Raw genomic sequence first — 22,804 nt, 5'->3', positions numbered from 1 at the left:
CTGATCACAGAGCCAGGAGTAAGTCCTAAGCACTGCCAGGTGTGGTCAAAAAAGACAAAATTACTTTAAAAATTAAAATGACTGCGATGCCTCCAGAAGCACAAGGACTTAATGCAGAGCCCGGCAGCTTGCAGCAGAAAAGTGAATAGACTATGTGTTAATCCACACCACCATGCCTGCCCAGAGGGGAAAGGGTGTTGCTCCCTTCCACCTTTATCCCTCTGAAAGAAAGATGGCAGCTGCTCCGGAGCTTTATGGAAAGCCAGGTATGAGCTGGTCGTGATGGGGCGACTGAAACCTCATGGGAAGGGGGGCGTTCCCGGCTCGTCCTTCATGCCCTACTGAGGTCACGAGTTGCCCCCCACGAGCGGCTCTCTGGCACGGCCATGGCTCCAGAGCACAGAAACCAATCTCATAATTATCTGACTCTCAGCAGAAATACTTCCAGGCTTACTAAGTAAAATACCAGAAGTCCAAAATCAATAAATAAATTAATCCAAACCCCAAAAATCAATCAATAAATAAAATCTAAAAAAAAAATTTTAATGTTTCTATATAAACATTTAATGCCATAATCAAAATAAATTTTTAAGAAGTAAAGAAAAATAAGCTTTCTTTCAAAACCTGTGACTTGGGGCCAGGAAGACAGTACAGAAGTTAGGATGCATGCTTTGCATGAAGGGAACCCTGGTTTGATCCCTGTCATATTTGCCCAGACACTGCCAAAATGCAGACCTAGAAGCCTCTGAATACTACCTACCATACATGATCCGAGTGGCACTGGAACCTCACCAGGGTGGTCCTATGTCTAACCAATACCTCATTCTGAAGCTCCAGCATCAACCTATTCAACCCAGGTTGCCCAGAGTCACCAGGAATTACTAGATAATCATCAGAACTGTTGTCAGCTAGCAAGACAGTTCAAAGCGGCAGAGCACATAGTCTGACAGACAAAAGGCCTGAAACTCAGTCTCCCACCCAACCAAAGAGTCTTTATTACACTTTACTATCTATGGTCCATACGACCTGGCCCCCCAGGACCCACCTATATCACTATTTTTAAAAAATAATAATAATAACTTTTAAAACTCTCCATTTATTAAAGTTTCTATCCATCATTCCTTCCTCTGTATGAGTGGCCCAAGAAAATTTGGATTTGATTTTACTTTGGATTTTACTTTGATGCTGCTGAAATTGTTGCTGGAACTTGATGTCAACAAACCAGCTGAAGTTAATAACCTATCATAGAGGCCGGGGCAATGGTACAGTGGGTAAGACATTTGCTTTGCACACAGCTGATCCAGATTTGATCCCCCAGCATCCCATATGGTCCTCACAGACTGGCAGGAGTGATTCCTGAGTTCAGAACCAGGAGTAACCCCAGAGTACTGGCAGCATGGCCCAAAACCAAGCCACACAAAACGTAACAAGAATCTATCATAGGCTGTAAAAAGAAAAAACACTGCAAACCTTTTGGTGAAGGAAAACCGTTTTCAGTTCCTTTGCCTACAGGAGTAGCTGGCAAAGACAGTGATGCCTGAACCGCAGAATCCATCTTTTCACAGTCTAGTGTTGGAGAACTAGGAGCTGACTTTCTGGTTACTTCCTGCTGTCTTTCCCGAACTGCTAGCTCTTGTCTTAAATCTGTAAAATGTTGAAACAGAAGCAATACTCACTAGAAAAGCAAATTTATCAAGCAAAATCACATTAGAAATGTCTTAAAGAATGTCTTCTTAAATTATTATTTTCTCAAAAATGAATTTAGCACAGCGGTAGGGCGTTTGCCTTGCACGCAGCCAACATGGCCGACCCGAGTTCGATTCCTCCGCCCCTCTCGGAGAGCCCAGCAAGCTACCGAGAGTATTCGATATGCCAGACACAGTAACAACAAAGTCTCCAATGGAGACGTTACTGGGCCCGCTCGAGCAAATCGATGAACAGCGGGAGGACAGTGACAGAATTTCCAATGTAAAGACTCTTATTTCAAGGGGAATAAAACAAAAATCTTACACTTTAGAAATTAAAAATGCTATAATTAAGGATCAAGAATATAGCCCATGCATTGTATATGAGTCTCCGAGTTAGAGCCCTGGTATTCTAAACAAAAATCAATACCAATAAAAATGCTATATTTTATCTTTAAAATATTATAAACGGGCCGGAGGGATAGCACAGCAGGTAGGGCATTTGCCCTGCACACGGCTGACCTGGGTTCATTCCCCAAGCATTACCAGGAGTGATTCCTAAGTGCAGAGCCAGGAATAACCCCTGAGCATTGCCAGGTATGACCCAAAAAGCAAAAAAAAAAAAGGGGGGGGGAAGGGCTGGAGCAATAACACAGCGGGTAGGGCATTTGCCTTGCACGCGGCTGAACCGGGTTTGATCCCCAGCATCCCATATGGTCCCCTGAGCACCGCCAGGGGTAATTCCTGAGTGCAGAACCAGGAGTAACCCCTGTGTGTCACTGGGTATGACCCAAAAAGAAAAAAAAAGTAAATAAAATAAAATGCTATAACTAAATTGTATAGTTGTCTATACCCATATGCAAAAACCAAAGCACAATTCAAGACAGAATTTGTTTTGACCCAACCCAGCAGGGCTCATGGCTTACTCTTGGCTCTATGTTAAGGATCTCCTGGTGGTGGAAGCTCAGGGGACCATATTGGAGCCAGAATCAAATCAAGGCAAGCACCCTCCCTACATATTATCTCTCCTTCCTGTTCCTCCCAAAATTGGCTGGGTCAACAATTTTTGCAATAATTGCAAATCAAATAATGTAATATACTCTCCACAAAAGGCAAGAAAAAATCATAAGATCATATCAATTGATAAAGAGAAAACTTCTGACAAAATTCAATATCCATCCATACTTTGTTTTGATTTGTTTTGTTTTTTTTGGGCCACTCCTGCCTGTGCTCAAGGTTTACTCCTAGCTTTGCACTCAGGAATCACTCCTGGCAGGCTTAGGGGAATATATGGGGTGCCGGGGTCCAACCCAGGTCAGCCATGTGTAAAGGCAAACATCCTAACTACTGTACTATTGCTCTGGCATAGTACATTTTAACATCCACTCATGATGTTAAAAAAAATAACGGGGTCAGAGCAATGGCACAGCAGGTAGAGCTTTTGCCTTGCATGCAGCTGACCCGGATTTGATCCCCGTCTTCCCCTATGTTCCCAGAGCACTGCTGAGTGATTCCTGAGTGCAATCAGGATTAAACCCTGAGCACCACTGGGTGTGACTCAAACACAAAAAAATTAAAATGAAGTTAGAAAAGCCTTCCTCAATATAGTAACATTATTGCAAAGGAAAGTTATCAGAATCCTTGGAGGAGGGAGATGGGTACACTGGTGATGGGTGTGGTGCTAAAATTATGTGCACAAGAAACCATTATTAATAGTATAAACCACAGTTTCCATTTTTTTAAATGCTAAGATAGTAACAGAAATTTATATTAAACCCATAGCCAACACCATACTTGGCAGCAAAAAACTGAAAGCCTTCCCTCTCCAATTGAAAAAGGCAAGGATGTCCACTTTCTCTACTACTAGTCACATCAAGTATCTATGTATCAGCTAAAAAGATGCAAAAGACCTTAAAAACTGTGAATTACCTATGAAAGAAATAAAATATAAAAGGACACCAGGAAGTTGAAAAATATTCCAATTTCATACAATGGAAGAATCAACAATGTCAAAATGACTATTCTACCCAAAGTAGTATACAGATTCAACACAATCCCCAACAAATTACAACTACAATCTTCAAGAACTTAGCATGAAGGTAAAGGTAAAGGTAAAGGCCCTCCCGTTGATCGTCGATTTGCTCGAGCGGGCCCAGTAAGTCCCCATTGGAGACTTTGTTGTTACTGTGTTTGGCATATCGAATACACTCGGTAGCTTGCCGGGCTCTCCGAGAGGGGCGGAGGAATCGAACTCGGGTTGGCCATGTTGGCTGCTTGTAAGGCGAACGCCCTACCGCTGTGCTATCGCTCCAGCCCATGAATACTAATCAAATTTCTTTTAACATATTTATCATAAAGCTCCACAAATAACCAAAACAATTCGGAAAAAATAATATGGGATGCCTCTTTTGCAAACCACAACACCCAAAAGGAGAGAGAGAACAAAGGGGAATGCCCTGCCACAGAGGCAGGGTGGGGGGGGGGGGGGTGGGAGGGAGAGGGATACTGGGATCCGTGGTGGTGAGAAATGGGCACTGGCGGAGGGGTGGGTATTTGATCATTGTATAATTGAAACCCAAGCACAAAAATTTGTAAGTCTACACCTGTACCTCATGGTGTCTCACTAATAAAAATTTTAAAATTTTAAAATAAAGAAAAATGATAATAATATGGGAGGCTACAGCATTTTCTGACTTTAAAGTATACTATAAAGCTACTACACATTTATACTATAAATGTATAATCAAAACATCATGGTACTGGAATAAGTAAGACTGTCTGACCAAGGGGTTAGAACTGAGAGTCCAGAGATAAACCTGCTTGGAACATGAAGTGAGCAAGGAAAGCATCACTAACAAAAGATGCTGAGAAAACTAGATAATGCATGAGGAAGAGAAAGAGGAAGAGAGGAAAGAGGGGAGGAGGGAGCAAGGAGGCCAGGGAGGAGGGAGGGTGGATGGAAGGATGAAGGAAGGGAGGGTTTAATGAAAGAGGGCAGATGGAAAGGAGGGAGGAAGAGAGGGAGGGAGGGATTTGAGGGCCGGGTAGTACAGGGATTTAGGTGCTTGTCTTGCACATGGCTAACTCTGATTCAATCCCTGGAACTACATATGGTCACCCGAGTTCTGCCAGGAGCACAGACTCAGAAGTAAGCACTAGGTTCAGTTAAGTGCAATTCAAAAGCAAAAATTAAAAACAATTTGATCCATATTTCGCACCATATAATTAATTCAAAGTTGACTTTTGAGGGGTAGGAGTAATAGCACAGCAGGCAGGGCGTTTGCCTTGCACGCAGCTGACCCAGGTTCAATTCCCAGCATCCCATATGGTCCCCTGAGCACCGCCAGGAGTAATTACTAAGTGAAGAGCCAGGAGTAACCCCTGTGCATTGCCAGGTGTGACCCAAAAAGCAAAAAGCAAAAAAAAAAAAAAAGTTGACTTTGAATCCATAAAATATAAAGAAGAAAATACAGGCAGAACACTCCAGAATCTAGACTTCACAGTGTTTTTAATATTTGATCATACTGGCAAAGATAAAGAAGACAACATTAAATTTAAAAGTTTTTACATGATTACTGGGCTGCACAGATAGTAAGGTAGGCAAAGCACTTTTCTTCACATGCCAACCCAGGTTCAATCCCCAGCAACCAATATGGTCCCCAAATCCTCCAGGAGTGATCTCTGAGCCCAGAGCCAGGTAAGCCCTGGGCATCACTGGGTTTGGCTCAAAAAATAAATAAATAAAAGTTTCTACGTCTGGCAAAAGATACTCAGGCTTAAAAAAAAAAGACACCTTAATGAATGAGAAGGGGTCTATGTAAATACATCAGACAAAGGACTAATAGCTGATGGACATTTAGACTGTAGGGGCTTGAGAGATAGTATATGAGTTAAAGCACTTGTCTTGCATGCAGCTGACTTCAGGTTTAATCCCCAGCACAACACCCCATCACAACCAGGAGTAATCCCTGGGCACAGAGCCAGTAGTCAGCCTGAGAGCACTATCAAGTGTGGTCAAAAATAAAAATCTTGACCTAGGACAAAGAATGTGGTGTGAGTCCTCGGCCCACATGTCAGGCACCCCACCCCACCCCCTCTGCTGGGTGAGGCCCAGTATCACCCAAGCACCACCAGGTGACTCCCAAAACAATTTAATATTTCCTTAACGTTAATAAATAAGAAAGAAAAACTTGAGATCCTAAAGCTAGTTTAGAACTCTGGCTTAAGGATATTTTGTTAATGAATAAAAAAACACTGTAAATTATAAAATTTTACCTCTTGCTTCATCCTTTAACCTCTGTACAGAAACCAACAAAGACTCCTTTTCATCAAGTTCACTTTCTAAAAACGCATTTCGTTCAATGGCCTGATTTAGCCTTTGTTCAAAGTCTTCCAATGAAACTATCGTTGCCCTAAAAAAAATAAATAAATAAATAAAAAAGAATTGATGAATTAAAAAATAATGAGCATGCAAATAAAAACAACAAAGAGATATCATCTTACACCACAGAAACTGGCACACATCAACAAAAAACAAGAACAATCAGTGCTGGAGTGGATGCGGGGAGAAAGGGATTCTCTTTCATTTGTTGGTGAGAATGCTGACTGGTTCAGCCTTTTTGGAAAACAATATGGACATTCCTCTAAAAACTAGAAACTGAGCTCCCATATGACCCAGCAATACCACTTCTAGGAATATATCCCAGGATGCAAAAAAACACAGTAGAAATGACATCTGCACTTGTATGTTTATTGCAGCACTGTTCACAATAGCCAGAATCTGGAAACAACCCAAGTACCTGAGAACAGATGACTGATTAAAGAAACTCTGGTACATCTACACAATGGAATACTATGCAGCTGTTAGAAAAGATGAAGTCATGAAATCTGCTTATAAGTGGATAGACAAGGAGAGTATCTTATTAAGTGCAATGAGTCAGAAAGAGAGGGAAAGACAAAGAATGATTGCACTTATTTATGGAATATAGCACTGCACTATAGCACTGTCCTCCCGTTGTTCATCGATTTGCTCAAGCGGGCCCAGTAATGTCTCCATTGTGAGACTTGTTGTGACTGTGTTTGGCATATTGAATACGTCACAATAGCTTTCCAGGCTTTGCCGTGTGGGCGAGATACTCTCGGTAGTTTGCCAGGTTCATAATATGAGACTAACACCCAAGGACAATAGAGACAAGGGCCAGGAAGACTGCTCCATGGTTGGAAGCCTCTTTTAAGAGCTGGGGGAGAAAACAACTGGGTTAGAGAAGGGATCACTAAGTCAATGATGGTTGGAGGGATCGCTAGGATGGGAGGTGTATGCATAAAGTAGACTAAGGACAAACATTATGGCCTCCCAATATCTGTATTGCAAACCATAATACCCAAAACTAGAGAGAGAGGGCTGGAGCAATAGCACAGCAGGTAGGGCATTTGCCTTGCAGGTAGCCGACCCAGGTTCAATTTCCAGCATCCCATATGGTCCCCCAAGCACCACCAGGAGTAATTCCTGAGTGCATGAGCCAGGAATAACCCCTGTGCAGCGCCGGGTGTGACCCAAAAAGCACACACACACAAAAAAAAGAAAAACCGAGAGAGAGTAAGTAGGAAGGTGCTTGGCACAGTGGCAGGGGGTGGGATAGAGTAGGGCTGGTGAGAGGGACACTGGGAACATTGGTGGTAGAAAATGCATGCTGTTAGAGGGATGGGTGTTCGATCATTGTATGACTGAAACTCAATCATGAAGGCTTTGTAACTTTATCTCATGACGATTTCATAAAAAAAATTTTAAATAATAATGTGCTATTTTATATATGCATATACATAAACATATATATGTATATGTATATATGCATATACATATATATACACATACAGTTGATCAAGGGCTGGAGCAATAGCACAGCGGGTAGGGCGTTTGCCTTACACGCAGCCAACATGGTCGACCTGAGTTTGATTCCTCCGCCCCTCTCGGAGAGCCCAGCAAGCTACCGAGAGTATCTCGCCTGCACGGCAGAGCCTGGCAAGCTCCCCGTGACGTATTCGATATTCCAGACACAGTAACAAGTTTCACAATGTTACTGGGCCTGCTCGAGCAAATCGATGAACAACAGGAGGACCGTGACTAATAGCTGATCAAAAGAAAACAAAGTTTATCTTATGCCATTTTCTGACCTAGAAAAGCCTGGTCCAGTTGAAAGAGAATGACCCCACCCATTTCAGAGGGATTTGGCATCTGCTACTATTTGGGTCCATTCAGTCTATTCTTTTATCTTAAACTCCTAATCTCTAAATTTCCTCCAAGAAAGAACACTTACCCAATTTCTATCTCTCCACTGGATTTTAAATACAATTCGTTTTCAACAGTTTTACAGATATAAAAGTTTAAACACAAAATGACAGGTCCCGCTCCATTTTCTTCCTTTCTGCCAATCATTTTCCCTGAATTTTGTGTCTTTAACAAATACAAACACGTATCCACTATGTGCCTCCTACCCTTCTACCACTACATACTAGCTGCTGTAGAAATTAAAATTTCCTAGTCTTAAAACAATTTTTTGTTGCTTGCCTGGTTTTGGTTTTGGTTTTGGAGCCACTCAAGGCTATGCTCAGGGATTACCCCAGGCTCTGCATTCAGAGATCAGTCCTAGTGGGATCAGGAAACATGTGAGGTGCCAGGGATCGAACCTGGGTCCAGCAGCATGCAAGACAAACGCCTTACCCACTGTACTGTGCAGCCCCTGTGGCCTCAAATTTCAAATTTTAGTGCTATGTCCTGTTTTTGTCAAGTCCGGTCAACTCCAAAAATGCTTCTCAATTCTATTTCCTCTCCTCAGCCTTTAGTCCTTGGTTTATTAATATCATCCAACATTTCTCCTACACGGTATTCACATCTCTTCCCAAATTTTAATTAGTATTATATTCTCACATCAAATTCTGATATTATTATTTTGTTTTATAATTTTTTAAATAGCATTCACCTCACCAATTATTTTCAAATCCAGCATACAAGGTTGTTGGCCCCAAATTTTTACCGCTAATTCCTTCCAGTCTCATGTCATTCAGCCATTCACTGATCAAAGTGGAAAATTAGTAACTCATGATATTTTCCTATTTCTGTCCTTTGCATCTTTATCTCTACCAGTTTAACTTCCACATGTCTTTGAAAACTCAGCTTCAGTTATCTTTAAGCTTCCTTAATGCCCCAGGACATTTCAGCTACTTCTTTCTCTTTGCTCAGGAATAGTGTACAGACTCTTTTCACTAGAGTATTTATCACTGTATTAAATTGCTAACTGTTACACCCAAGGGCACCCGGGTCAGAAACACCCTACCACTGTGCTATCCTCCGCCCCTCTCGCCCCTCTCGGAGAGCCCAGCAAGCTACCAAGAGTATCTCACCCGCACAGCAAAGCCTGGCAAGCTACTCGTGATGTATTCAATATGCCAAACACAGTAACAACAGGTTTCTCAATGGAGATGCTACTGGGCCCGCACGAGCAAATCGATGAATAACGGGAGGACAGTGCTACAGTGTACACCCAAGAGCAGGAGGCAGCTTATCTTTGTTTTATTTTTTTTGGTTTTTTGGGGTTTTTTGTGGGTTTTGGGTCACACCCAGCGATGCACAGGAGTTACTCCTGACTCATGCACTCAGGAATTACTCCTGGAGTTACTGGGGGACCATATGGGATGCTGGGAATCAAACCCAGGTTGGCTGCATGCAAGGCAAATGCTCTACCTGCTGTGCTATCACTCCAGTCCTGGAAGCGTATCTTTGTATCCTCAACTCTGACATCCTATCTGGCATTCACAATCACTCAATAAATATTAAGGGAAAAAAATACCAGACAGTAACTGTAATGTTATATAATTAGGATTGGAATGGTTAATAAAATTTGATTGTGCTCACTCCAGCAGCACATATACTAAAATTGGACGATACTGAGAAGATTAGTATGGCCCTGCCCAAGGATGACACGCAAATTCATGAAGTGTTCCAAACATTTAAAAAAAAAAAAAGAAAAACCTAATTACATATAAGTAAATATGAAAGCTTGGCAACTATGGACTGCCAAGTAAAAGCAAACCACTATGGACTGCTCTTTAATTTTGAGACAGAAAAGAAATACAGATAGTCCTTTTCAAACTGCAGAATTCAGATATGAGATGAGAGGACCTACAAAAGTACAGTAGTGCTGAAAACAGAAGCAAGGGCAGATAAATGAGTAAGACATATTTTAAAGAAAAACTAGCAAAAATGGCATATGAAAGAAGGGGAAATGGAAGAATACACCTCAGGGGTGAAGGGGGGAGGGGTTTTAACATTAATTCACTTCACTTATTCTAGGTGATAACATGTCTAAACACATATTTTACCGCTAATTGACAACCTTGGTTTTTTCTGCAAAGTGCACATCATTTACTTACCGTTTAGCTCGCTCCAGGTCATCATTAGCCTGCTCCAGCTCTCTCACATATTTATGCAACTGCTCTTTAATGGCCCGAGTCTGACTTAAATCGTCTTCTAATACTGAAACCTGCTTATAGCTCTGTGCATATTGATGTTCTAGTTTTTCCTGAAAGTGGGCAGAGGAAGGAAAGTATATGTCATAATGTATAATTTTCTTTAAAAAAGAATGTAAACCATGTTAAAGAGAGGGGGATCCAAAAAATTTACCCACAATCTGAATGCTAACATCCCTTTTTCCTTTCAACAATGTAAGTTTCATCCCAAGCATTTTAATTCATATATAACTTAGATGTTCAACCATTCTCCTCTCAGAGAGCAAGCTAATAATAATCTTTGAAAAGAAGAAAAATAATGAAACTTGCCTCAAAAAAACAAACATGGTAGGGGAACAGCTAGGTGGATTATCAGGCTGAATAAAGCAGAGGGAACGCGCAAAGAGTTTTCCCTACGCTGTCACCCAGAGTTTAAATTCCCTACCCATACATGCCTATCTCCATGTTCCCCATATTTACCCACTCCCCGGACCCAGAAATATCTTCAGACTAAGCCAGGTGGTGATAGACAGCAGCAAAACAAATTAATCTCCAGGGAGAGCACAAGGCAGAGTCTCCTACCCTGTGCCTGACTGTCCTCGCCAGGGCCCAACAGCTGAAGACCTCCAGGCCCCAGCCAAGGCCATACTGGGACCACTCTCCACACACTTGGATGAGCCTCGCGCATAACAGAACTGGCAGAGGAACCCAGGTGTGTGGGACCTGGGGCTGAGATCTCCAAGCCTGCACGGTTTGGGACTGGACCTGTCAGTAGCTAGACAGTTACACCCTCCAACTGCCGTGTAACCCCAACAATGGCCAGGATCCAGAGATTATCACAACAAGCTCTCGGGAGCGCGCGGCCACGAATGCCGCGACTATTTATTTACTTTTCTCTAAGTTTTCAGGGTACCTTTAAATATCCCACCCGCACGGCAGAGCCTGGCCAGCTATCCATGGTCTATGCCAAACAGACCAAATTGATATGCCAAATCCAGTAATAAATGGATCTCATTCCCCTGACCCTGAATATGGCAGAGTCGAGAAGGATGTGGAAGGAGAGGCTGATAAAATCCCAAGGCAAAAATAGGCTGCCAAAACGAATAAAGACAAAAATGATTGTCTGTACTTTTAATGCTCGTACGCTGGCATCTGCTGCATCCATTGAAGACCTGATGGTACAAGCACGAAAGATCAAGTACAACATAATTGGTCTGACCGAGACGAGAAGACACCAATCACATCACGCCGCTTTCGACACTGGAGAAGAACTGTTCCTTGGAACATGTGATAAAAGAGGCGTCGGTGGTGTCGGTATCCTTGTCAACACAAACTTAGCCACGAGCATTGATTCATTCGAATGCCTAACAACCCGAATCGGACAATTACACTTGAACAGATGTGGCTCACTACCGGCAGTTTCTATCTTTGTTGTCTATGCACCAACATCCAGTTATGGTGAAAGAGAAACTGAGAAGTTCTACATGGAGCTGGAGAAGTTCTATAAAGAAGATCACACCTTCTACAAGATCATTGTCGGTGATTTTAATGCCAAGATAGGATCAAGAAGATCAGCCAATGAACTCCACATCGGGACCCAAGGCCTAGATGGAACGAACAGGGTGACAGACTGTCTGAGTTCATCATGTCAACCAAGACCTTCCATGGTAACTCACAGTTCCAAAAGGCTGAATCTAAACGTTGGACATGGGAGTCTCCCGATGGACGGTTCCACAATGAAATAGACCACATCATATTCAATCGGCGGTTTTGCCTAACCCATGTTGCTGTTGTCCCAAAATTCCAAACGGGATCAGACCACCGTCTCCTTTGTGCAAAATTCTACCTCACAGAACAAGGAGAAAAGAATGCAAGGTTTAAGAAGAGGGTACCAGAACAACCACCAACTGGGAGCTCTTTGGCTCTGTTGCGGCAACATGGGAAGATGCCGTCATTGACAACATTGATGAGGAATACGATCGAATGATTCAGCACCTCCATGATTGTGCGAGGAATGCCAAGAGAGAGATAACCACAAAAAAACGCCTTTCTTCGAACACTCTTGAACTTATTCGCCAACGTGGCTTGGCACATGCCTCAGGCAACCACAAGCGAACATCCGAACTGGCAAAACAGTGCAGAGAAGCCATCAAGGATGACCTCAAAAACAGGAGAGCAGCAGTACTGGTAGATGCGGCAGAAGCTGGGAAAAGCATTCATAATGCCCACCTGTTCTTCACCAACTACAAGACCAAGATGACTGCCCTCCGACATCATGATGGATCTATCACATCTTCCAGAAGGGCAATGGAGAAGATTATGCATGACTTCTACTCAGATCTCTTTAATAGCCACGTCCAATTGCCCACATACTACATTCCACATGATGGATATGTCATTCCCAATGTTCTCCCTTCCGAAATCCAACATGTCATCTCGTCGGTAAAGAAACAAAGAGCACCTGGCCCAGACGAGATCAGACCTGAACACCTGAAGAACTTACCATCAGTACTCATCAATACACTGGCTCGGCTCTTCACACGCTACCTGTCTGAATGCAAGGTTCCATCCCAATGGAAAACCAGCGGGACTGTACTACTATACAAGAAGGGAGACATCCACAACATTGGCAACTATCGCCCAATCTGCCTATTGTCTGTCATCTACAAACTGTTCACTCAAGTCATCCTGAATAGGATTAGCAGAACACTAGATGAAGGACAACCATGTGCACAAGCCGGATTCCGAAAAGGATTCAGTACCATCGACCATATCCACACGATTACTAAGCTCATTGAGGTTTCTCGGGAGTTCAAGATGCCGCTCTGTCTAACGTTCATTGATTTAAAGAAGGCCTTTGATTCTGTTGAGACGGAAGTGGTCATGGAAGCTCTAGCCAATCAGGGCGTACAAACTCAATACATCAGGATCCTTCGTGAGCTGTATTGCGGATTCACTACCAGGATCTCACCATTCTACAAAGAAGTAATCATCCATATCAAGAGAGGGGTTCGGCAGGGTGATACCATTTCACCAAAACTCTTCAGTGCCACCCTCGAGAACATCATGCGACGAATGGAATGGGAAAGCATGGGAGTGAAGATAGATGGTCGGCAACTACACCATCTCCGCTTTGCTGATGACATTGTTCTAATAACACCAAACATCAGCCAAGCGGCACAAATGCTGAACGACTTTGACCGTGAATGTGGAAAGGTCGGACTACAGCTGAATCTTACGAAGACAATGTTTATGAGAAACAGCCTTTTTCCTGACGCTCCATTCACTCTCAACGGAACCACCATCTCCGAATGCAAGTTATATATACCTAGGTCGAGAAATCAACATGATGAATGACCTGGCACCTGAGTTGCGCAGGAGGAAGAGAACGGCTTGGAATGCCTTCTAGAGCATTGAAGAAATAACTAAAAGGACAAAGAACCTCCAGCTACGAGCACATCTCTTTGATTCCACTGTTCTTCCTGCATTAACATATGCCTCAGAGACCTGGACCCTACGAAAACAGGATGAGAACGCTATTCGGGTCTCTCAAAGAGGAATCGAAAGAGCTATGCTTGGAATATCACGATTCACTCAAATGAGAGATAGAATCCGGAGTTCTGATCTTTGTCAACGCTCAAGAATCAGGGATGCTGTCTCATTTGCCAAGGCATCAAAAATCAGATGGGCTGGACACGTAAGGAGGTTTACAGACAACCGCTGGACTAGAGCCATTACTGACTGGATTTCACGGGACATCAAAAGATCACGTGGACGCCCACCTACAAGATGGTCAGACTTCTTCGTCAAGACCCTGAATGATCGGTTTGAGGCTCTGCATGTTCCTAGAACGAACAGATACCATTGGGCTATGCTAGCACGCAACCGGGATGAATGGAGATGTTACTGGCACCTGCTCGAGTAAATCGATGAATACCGGGGATTAAGTGATTAAATGATTAAGTGATTTTGCTGACAACTCCTTTTTCAAGGTAAATGACCCAAATTACACTTGAAAATTGAAAGGAGACACCCCATAGCTGTCACCACATAAACTACCCAGCTTCACAGCTTCACGACTAATCTCAGAGATGATGCCAAGCCAAGCTGATGAAAACTCACCAGTGCACCAGTCAGCAGGTTGAAAACTCTGGGTCATCCTGGGAAGAAGGGCAAGCCAAGTCCCCATTCTAGTGACGCCCCAGTGGCCGTACCCACACCCTGAATCTGCCACAATGTAAGCAGCCCAGCTTCACAGCTTTGCAACTAATCTCTGAGGAGATACCAAGCCAAAGAAACACGTGGAAACATGGGCCTTTGGGGCTGAAAACTCTGGGGATCCTTGAGAGGGAAGCAGGACAAGTATCATCCCCATTCTACAGATCCTGGAGCTCCTAGAGCATACAGTCACATATGTGGTAGCATTATACCTCCAAATTCCACAATACTGACACAACAGCCCAATAGGAGAACTGCAAAGTAGAAGAGAAAGTAGCATAGAATCTAAGCTCAGTAAGCAAAAACAATAAATAACACAAGGCTCAGCTAGCAAAATACACCTCAGTAAATCCTCAATGACTTTATTAAAGTTATTAACACCACTGTGAAATATAACAATTTTCACAAACTTTTTTCTACTAATTTTTTTTTAAACTCCACTTACCGTTTTATTGTAACAATATAAAATAAGTTATTCTGACTTCCTGACCGAGGTGCCCTCCAGCACCTGGCCAAAAGGGACTACTACAAGTCTCAGACGTGTGTCAGATGTGAACTGCTGGCCCCAAGCAGACATCGAAGCGGTCCCTCCCCCCAGGTTTTTTTTTCCCCTTTTCCCAGTGCTTTGGACTCACATCTCAGCCTCCATTACCTAATTATGACGAGAACAACTTGGTTATCCCAAACACATTAGACCAATAGTCCACTAGCCTATTCCAATCAAAATACTCCCAAAACTTAGCAAAATAATGGTGAACACAAAGAAACTGAACAAACCTAATGTAAAAGAACACATTCCCTAAAGCTGCACTAGTGGCCTCACATAAGGCACAGAGGAGCACCAAAGAGCATTCTTAAAGCATTCTAGATGAGCCCATCAACTGAGCCCCTCTAGAATCCACCCGTGAAGCAAGAGGGGGTCACTGATAGTGAACTGGAGGGACCGGCCCCAATACTACCACAGCAACATGAAGAAACAGCACAGATCCCCACCATGAGTAACGGATGAAGAGCCCTGAAGCCTCAACAGGGAATACCCACAAATACAATCTCTCCAATAAAGAATTCAGAGATGAAATGTTGAGGCTGTTCAATGAGCTAAAAGAAATGGTGGAACAGGCCTCCAGTGAATTAAAGGAGGACATGAAAGAAACAATGGGATGGACAGCCAACAAAATACAGGAAGAAATGAAAGTAGAAATAAGAAAGCTACAAACAGAAGTGTCACTAATAAAGGATTCAGCAGATGAAATTAAAAACTCAGTGGGTGCCCTCAACAGTAGAATGACAATGGCCAAAGACAGAATCAGAAAGTCTGACGATGAGCTGTAGAAAGCATACAGGGAGCATCATACAATGGAAAAAGACGTCAAAATAGCTGTAGGGTGTTCACTTCAGCAGCACATATACTAAAATTGGAACGATACAGAGAAGATTAGCATGGCCCCTGCGCAAGGATGACACACAAATTTGTGAAGCGTTCCATATTTAAAAAAAAAATAGCTGTAGGCTGAATCAGAGACCTAGGAGATGAATTCAAGAGGAATAACACAAGAATCAACAGAGTACCAGAACAACAGGAAGGTAACCCCAATGAAGTAGCAATAGTTAAAGATATCACTGCTGACAAATACCCAGAGCTGAAGAATGAAAGCATCCAGATCTAAGGAGCTTGCAGGGTACCAGCTAAAAGAGACCCTAATAAAAAGACTCCAAGACATATCATAATCAGAATGATGGATAGCACAGATACAGACACAACACTGCAAGGTCAAAGAAGAAAATCACACACAAAAGAACACCCCTTGGATTTATAGCAGACTTAACAAAGGAAATTGTCCGAGCCCGAAGACAATGGTGGGATATAGTGAAAAAACTCAATGAAATGAATGCCTCATGAATAACACTTTATCCGGCTAAATTCTCACTCAAACTCAAAGGAACAATACACTATTTCATGGATAAACAACAGCTCAGGAACTTTATAGACTCAAAACCAACCTTAAAAGAAGGACTAAAGGGGCTACCATAAGACAAGACAAACCCCTACAAGCACAACAAACCTCTACAGAAAGATGGCACAAAACCCCATGACAAAAATCTCTCTCAATGTCAATGGTCTAAATGCACCAATTAAGAGACAGAGAGTGGCAAAATGGATTCAAAAACTGAACCCAACATTCTGCTGCCTACAAGAAACCCATCTGAATAGTCAGAGCAAACAGAGACTCAAAGTCAAAGAATGGAAAACAATCCTACAAGCAAACAGCTCACTACAAAGAGCTGAGGTGGCCATACTTTAGTATCCAACAACATAGATTTCAGGCTGAAAAAGATTAGAAGGGACACCAAAGGCAATTTTTCAACAATCACGGAAAATGTGCATCAGGAAAAAAATCACATTCCTAAACATATACGCACCCAATGAGGGACCAGCAAAATACTTAAAACAACTAATAGATTTCAAGGAGGACATTGGTAGCAACACAATAGTAGTCGGAGACTTCAACACCGCCCTATCACCTCTTGATAGATCAGCAAGACTAAAACTCAGCAAGGAAGTACTGGCTTTAAAGGAAGAAATAGAAGAGAAAGGGCTAAGTGAAGTGAGTCAGAAAGAGAGGGATAGAGTGCACTCATTTGTGAATTATAAAGTAACATAATAGGAGATTAACACCTAAGGACAGTAGAGTTAAGGGTCAGGAGGATCGCTCCACGGCTTGGAAGCAGGTCTCACGTGCTGGGGGAAAAGGCAGATGGGATGGAGAAGGGACCATTAAGTAAATGATGGTTGAAGGGCTCGCTTAGGATGGTAGATGCCTGCTGAAAGTAGACTATGAACCAAACATGATGGCCGCTTAGTACCTGTATTACAAACCATAACAACCAAAAGGAGAGAGTAAGAGAAAATGTGCCTGCCACAGAGGTGTGTGTGTGTGGGGGGGGGGGGGGGGATGGCAGGAGGGATATTGGGAATATTGATGGTGGAGAATGGGCACTGGTGGAGAGATGAGTACTTGAACATTGTATGACTGAAACATAATCACAAAAGTTTGTAAGTCTGTAACGGTATCTCATGATGAATCATTAAAATAAAATTTTTTAAATAATAGCATTCTGATCCTCTACATCACTGATCATCAGGAAGATACAGATCAAAACAACAATGAGATATTATCTCATACCACAGAGACTGGCCCACATCCAAAAGAACAAAAGCAACTGGTGTTGGTGCGGATGTGGCGAGAAAGGGACCCTCCTTCACTGCTGGTGGGAATGCCAACTGGTTCAGCCCCTTTGGAAAACAATATGGATGATTTTCAAAAAATTAGAAATTGAGCTCCCATTTGACCCAGCAATACCACTCCTGGGAATATATCCCAGAGAGGCAATAAAGTATAGTCGAAATGACATCTGCACTTCTATGTTCATTGCTGCACTGTTCACAATAGCCAATATCTGCAAAAATTCCGAGTGCCCGAGAACAGGTGACTGCTTAAAGAAACTTTGATACATCTACACAATGGAATACTATGCAGCTGTTAGAAATGATGAAGTCATGAGATTTGCAAACAAGTGGTTCTACATGGAAAGTATCATGCTTAGTGAAATGAGTCAGAAAGAGAGGGACAGACATAGAAAGACTGCACTTATCTGGGGACTATAAAGTAACAGAATGGGAGACAAACACCCAAGAATAGTTGAGGTAAGTACCAGGAGGTCTGCTCCACAGCTTGGAAGCCAGCAGCACATGCTGGGGGGGGGGGGGGGGGGGGGAGGGGGGCGGGGATCAGATAGAGAAGGGAACACCAAGTAAAGGATGTTTGGAGGACTCACTCAGGATGCAAGATGCATGCTTAAAGTAGACTACAGACCACACATGAGGGCCACTCAATACCTCCATTGCAAACCACAACACCCTAAAGGAAAGAGAGAATGAAAGGGAATTCCCCGCCACAGAGGTGGGGCAGGGTAGGGGGAGTGGGAGGGGGGTGGAAGGGCTACTGGGTTCATTGGTGGTGGAGAATGGGCATTGGTGGAGGGATGGGTACTTGATCATTGTATAACTGAAACCCAAACGCGAAAGTCTACAACTGTACCTCATTAAAAAATATATATATTCTTCTGTGCCTGCCAAGGGAACAAACTTAGGGGGTAGGTGGCAAACAGGACAATGGTAGAGGGACCTGTGTAGTGATACTGAATGCCTGAAACAACTGTACTATGAACCACTTTGTAAACCACAATGTTCAAATAAAATTTTTAAAAAAATTGAAGGGACTATGAACAACAACAAAAAAAGTATTATTTCATACAAATATAATGTCAAAAAACAACAGCTATGAGAATTATAGGAATTGTGTCTGCCTTGCACGCAGCCAATCTGCCTACCCAGGTTCAATTCTTCTACTCCTTTCGGAGAGCCCGGCAAGCTACCGAGAGTATCTCGCCCGCACGGCAAAAGCCTGGCAAGCTACCTGTGACATATTTGATATGCCAAACACAGGAACAACAAATCTCACAATGGAGACGTTACTGGGTCCACTTGGGCAACTCAATGAACAATGGGAGGACAGTTCTACAGTGCATTACTACATTTAATATTATGGATAGGAAATCTATAGTGAAATTTTAAACACTATAACTAAACTCTAAACTACCTTTCTCAGGGCCAGAGTGATAGTACAGCAGGCAGGGCATTTGCCTTGCACTCCACAGACCCAATTTGGATCCCCAGCACCACACGTGGTCCTTGGAGCCTGACCAGTAAGCTCTGAAAATTGCCAGGTGTAGCCAGCAATCAATCAATCAATAAAGCGATAAAAAATCAACCACCTCTTAGTTCCATGAAAGAAAAGATTTCAGTAATTCATTTTGAGGCTGGAGATGTGGTTCAAGTGATAGAGCACATGTCCTGCATATGTCCTGGATTTGAGCCCTAGCACCACGAAATACCCTTTAACAATTCAAGATATGAACCGAAATTAAAAAATTTAAAATTCACTGTGATTTTATACTTTGTTGTTACCTACTGCTCCTAAGTCACTTTAATTTATGTACTGGTTTTAACAAACCCAAAATATTTAGGTCCCTAGATCTACTGCCATAATTACCTTTAATGTTTCCACTTCATATTTCAGTCTTTGGTTGTCAGCTTGCAAGTCTCTATTTCTTTGTTCAGCCTGTACTAATTGTGCTTCCAACTCAGCTTCTAATTCTCTGCTTCCCTCCTGGAATTCAACTAGTTCATCCCGAGCTTCCTGGAAGCTACTCGGAAACAAAATGGAAAAGATAAGCTATATCAGGAATCATAAGGATCATCTTGAAGCTAATTATATCCACTCAATAATTTCTGCCTGAATTTTTGCTGAAGCTATCATAAAGTATAGCAAACAATAAAGACAACTGCTCTGTCTCTTACTATATATGTTGAGGTCAATGGAAAATTTTATAGGACCAGAGAGATGGTCTAAACTGGGGTTAACTCCCTTGCAAGCAGTCAACTCCAGTTTGACCTAGGCATAACATATGGTACCCCAAACATTGCTAAGAGTAACCCCTAAGCAGAGTTAGTAAAAAGCCCTAAGCACTGCTGGATGTGACCCAAAGCATCCTGCTCCCCCCAAAAAAGAAAAGAAAATACATTAAAAGCCCCCAAAGAACACATATCTTAAAATTACTCATCCCTTAGATCTTTAAGGGGCTAATTAGAAAATAGGTTATTAAACCACAAATCTGTTTAATATTTAAATGTGTTTTCGAATATAATTGGTTTCCTCTTTAATGCTAATATTTAAATTTAAGTATTTAAAAACAATATTCTGGGAAGGGATCCATAGGGACCTACAGAAATCCCCAGACTACTCAGGTATCTATAGCACAAAAATATGAAGAATTCCTGTCAGAAACACACATTTTCTATATCCACCAACACAAAATAGTAAACAGCTTGAAAATAGTAAACGGCTTGAACAGTAATGACAAACTAGCAATCAAGTGTTCAGTAAGGTAAGCTTAAACAGATTCTGTTAAGCAAAGTAGAAAGAACCATGTTTTAAATTCTTTTTTTTTTCAATTTTAAGACAAGTTTTGGTGCCCAAAGGTTACTATCCAAAAGGCTTTCCAGGTAATTAAAACGTCCCATATGGCTCTCATGATATTCAAAATGAGCAAAGGACAATAAATGATCTAGCATCTGCCACTGGCAGGTAGGCTTGAATGGTGGTGGGAAATTTCGAGCAAAACATAATGCCCAAAGTGAGAGAGAGAGTATTGGGGAAACTGTCTGCCATAAGGTAGGATGAGGACAGTAATGTGGGTGGTAGAAAATGTGGTCTGGTGGAGGGATGGGTGTTCCATCATTGTATAGCTGAATCTCAAAGATGAAAACTTTGTAACTGTATCTCATGGTGATACAATTTAAAAAAAATAAAAATAAAAAGTGATGTGGAGTTCATGTCCAATTTAATCCGCCTTCAAAATCTCCAAAGCTCTTCTTTCTTCATTGAAGCTTTGTTCACTCCAGACATTACTAAGGCTTGCTTGAAAAGAACTCAAGTTTGCTAGAAGGGGCACTATCTCCAAAAGACCACAACTCAAGGCTGAAATCAATGCAGTCAGCCGAAACAGCCAAGTGTGGTAATAAGGATAAAGGAAGCAAAACGCCAAAAGAAATCATAAGAGGCATCAAATTTGCTTACTATTTTATAAATTTAAGTATTTATGACATTTTCTGCTCTTTATAGACAGTGCTATAAGCAATGTTATGACTTTTTCTAGAACCCCAATGCTAGCTCTGAAACCCTATAAGTTAGGTGTTTTGTTTTTTTTTAATGCACATGCTAAACACAATGCATTTTAAAAGCTCTCCCCTATTTTTAAGATGTTTTCCAATATTACCTTTGTTTATATTTCAAGGAAAGTTCCTTCCAATAAGCAGTTTCTTCCTTTAAACTTGAAAAATCTGGTATAGCCTCACCATCCATGATCAAGAAGTCACCTGTGAAATATAAAGACACAATTTTCCAAATGAAAAGAAAATAGCAGTTTCAGGACTGATCTTGAAGAGACACTGTCTGCAGAGTTATCCTAGGAAGGCCCATCCACCACCAGGTAAAGATCTCTGAACCCTAGGTGGAATGGGGACAGACCAGGTCACTGTCCTGCCAAAGGCCCAAGGTACCACCCACATACATGCAGCTCCCACACTTCCACAGAAACAGCCCAGCTTCAGGAATCACCTCAAAGAGATGCTGGCAGCTGAGTTATCCCAAGAAGGCCCAGCTGCCACCAGGCCCAGATCTCCGGATTCTAGGTGAGATGGGGCAGACCAGGTTCCCACCCTGCCAAAGGCCCCGTGCTCTCCACCCACCCATCTGGCTCCCCCCACTGCCAGAGAAGTGGACCAGCTTCAGGACTGATTTCAGAGAGATGCCAGAGCGACACCTACACCGTCCCAACCTCAAAGCCCCTGAAGCGTGGAGTCACAAATATGGCTGCACAACACCTCCAAACTTCACAGAGCTGACAGCCCAGGGAAAACAAGAAAATCAGAAGGGAAACTGAATAGAAGTTCACTGACTCAATGAGTGAAAACTAACACAGAAGGCTCAACTTTTACCTAACAGCTCAGTAAATCCTCAGGCCATAACTTTAGCAACATCATTATTCTATAATAAGGTAAAGGTAAAGGCCCTCCCGTTGACCGTCGATTTGCTCGAGCGGGCCCAGTAACGTCTCCATTGGAGACTTTGTTGTTACTGTGTCTGGCATATCGAATACTCTCGGTAGCTTGCCGGGCTCTCCGAGAGGGGCGGAGGAATTGAACTCGGGTCGGCCATGTTGGCCGCTTGTAAGGCGAACGCCCTACCTGCTGTGCTATCGCTCCAGCAATATAATAAGAACCTACTAAGGAAGAAGGCCGGGGGTGGAGTTAAGGGTACATTATTGGTGGGATTGTTGCTAAAATATTGAATATCTGAAACAACAGTATTGTGAAAAACTTTGTAAATCAAGGTGTTTAAATAAAGTTTTTTTAAAAAATTTAAATAAAGAATACAGGAACCTAAATAAAAGCATAAAATCTTGGACAATATTAAGTGTAGAGCATTTTAGATGAAGTTAAACGTAAAAACACCAAAGAGTTGCTATTATAACCCAGGCATGTATAAATTATTTTTTTCCCATTCTCAAGGACCACCAATATAAGATGATCAAGATTAAAAAAAGGCCATCGATACAGTCCTTTGGTAAAATCCACTGAACATAGGTTCTGGGTGAACTGGCTACATGAAATTACACTGCAAAGAGGGTTCCAGAATTGGGATATGGTGCCTCCAGCAGGTCAATCTGTACCTGTGAGGCGAGTGCATCAGCAGCCTGATGGTGCCTTCAGACTT

The 22,804-nt window shown here is 42.4% G+C and overlaps 1 protein-coding gene and 2 non-coding genes across 3 annotated transcripts in view; 2 read left to right on the top strand and 1 right to left on the bottom strand.

Annotated features, from left to right (window-relative positions):
• The window catches only part of NDEL1 (nudE neurodevelopment protein 1 like 1), a 51,780-nt gene that overhangs the window by 16,383 nt on the left and 12,593 nt on the right, over window positions 1-22,804 (bottom strand). The window contains exons 2-6 of the mRNA XM_056115056.1: window positions 21,306-21,405; window positions 19,520-19,673; window positions 10,113-10,261; window positions 5,961-6,097; window positions 1,471-1,644 (exon numbers count right to left, since the gene is read on the bottom strand). Coding sequence (XP_055971031.1) covers window positions 1,471-1,644; window positions 5,961-6,097; window positions 10,113-10,261; window positions 19,520-19,673; window positions 21,306-21,391 — 700 coding nt within the window. The 5' untranslated portion in view covers window positions 21,392-21,405. The remainder of the gene's footprint in view (window positions 1-1,470; window positions 1,645-5,960; window positions 6,098-10,112; window positions 10,262-19,519; window positions 19,674-21,305; window positions 21,406-22,804) is intronic.
• LOC130024502 (U6 spliceosomal RNA) lies at window positions 9,587-9,691 on the top strand. Its single transcript, XR_008792582.1, has one exon. It is a non-coding gene; the product is annotated as a U6 spliceosomal RNA (small nuclear RNA).
• LOC130024496 (U6 spliceosomal RNA) lies at window positions 15,791-15,897 on the top strand. The gene has a single exon (XR_008792576.1). It is a non-coding gene; the product is annotated as a U6 spliceosomal RNA (small nuclear RNA).

The sequence above is a fragment of the Sorex fumeus genome, unplaced genomic scaffold, assembly GCF_029834395.1.
Source record: "Sorex fumeus unplaced genomic scaffold, SorFum_2.1 ptg000028l, whole genome shotgun sequence".
Lineage (NCBI taxonomy): Eukaryota > Metazoa > Chordata > Mammalia > Eulipotyphla > Soricidae > Sorex > Sorex fumeus.
Note: the sequence above shows the minus strand (reverse complement) of the source record. Positions and strands in the feature narration are given on the sequence as shown.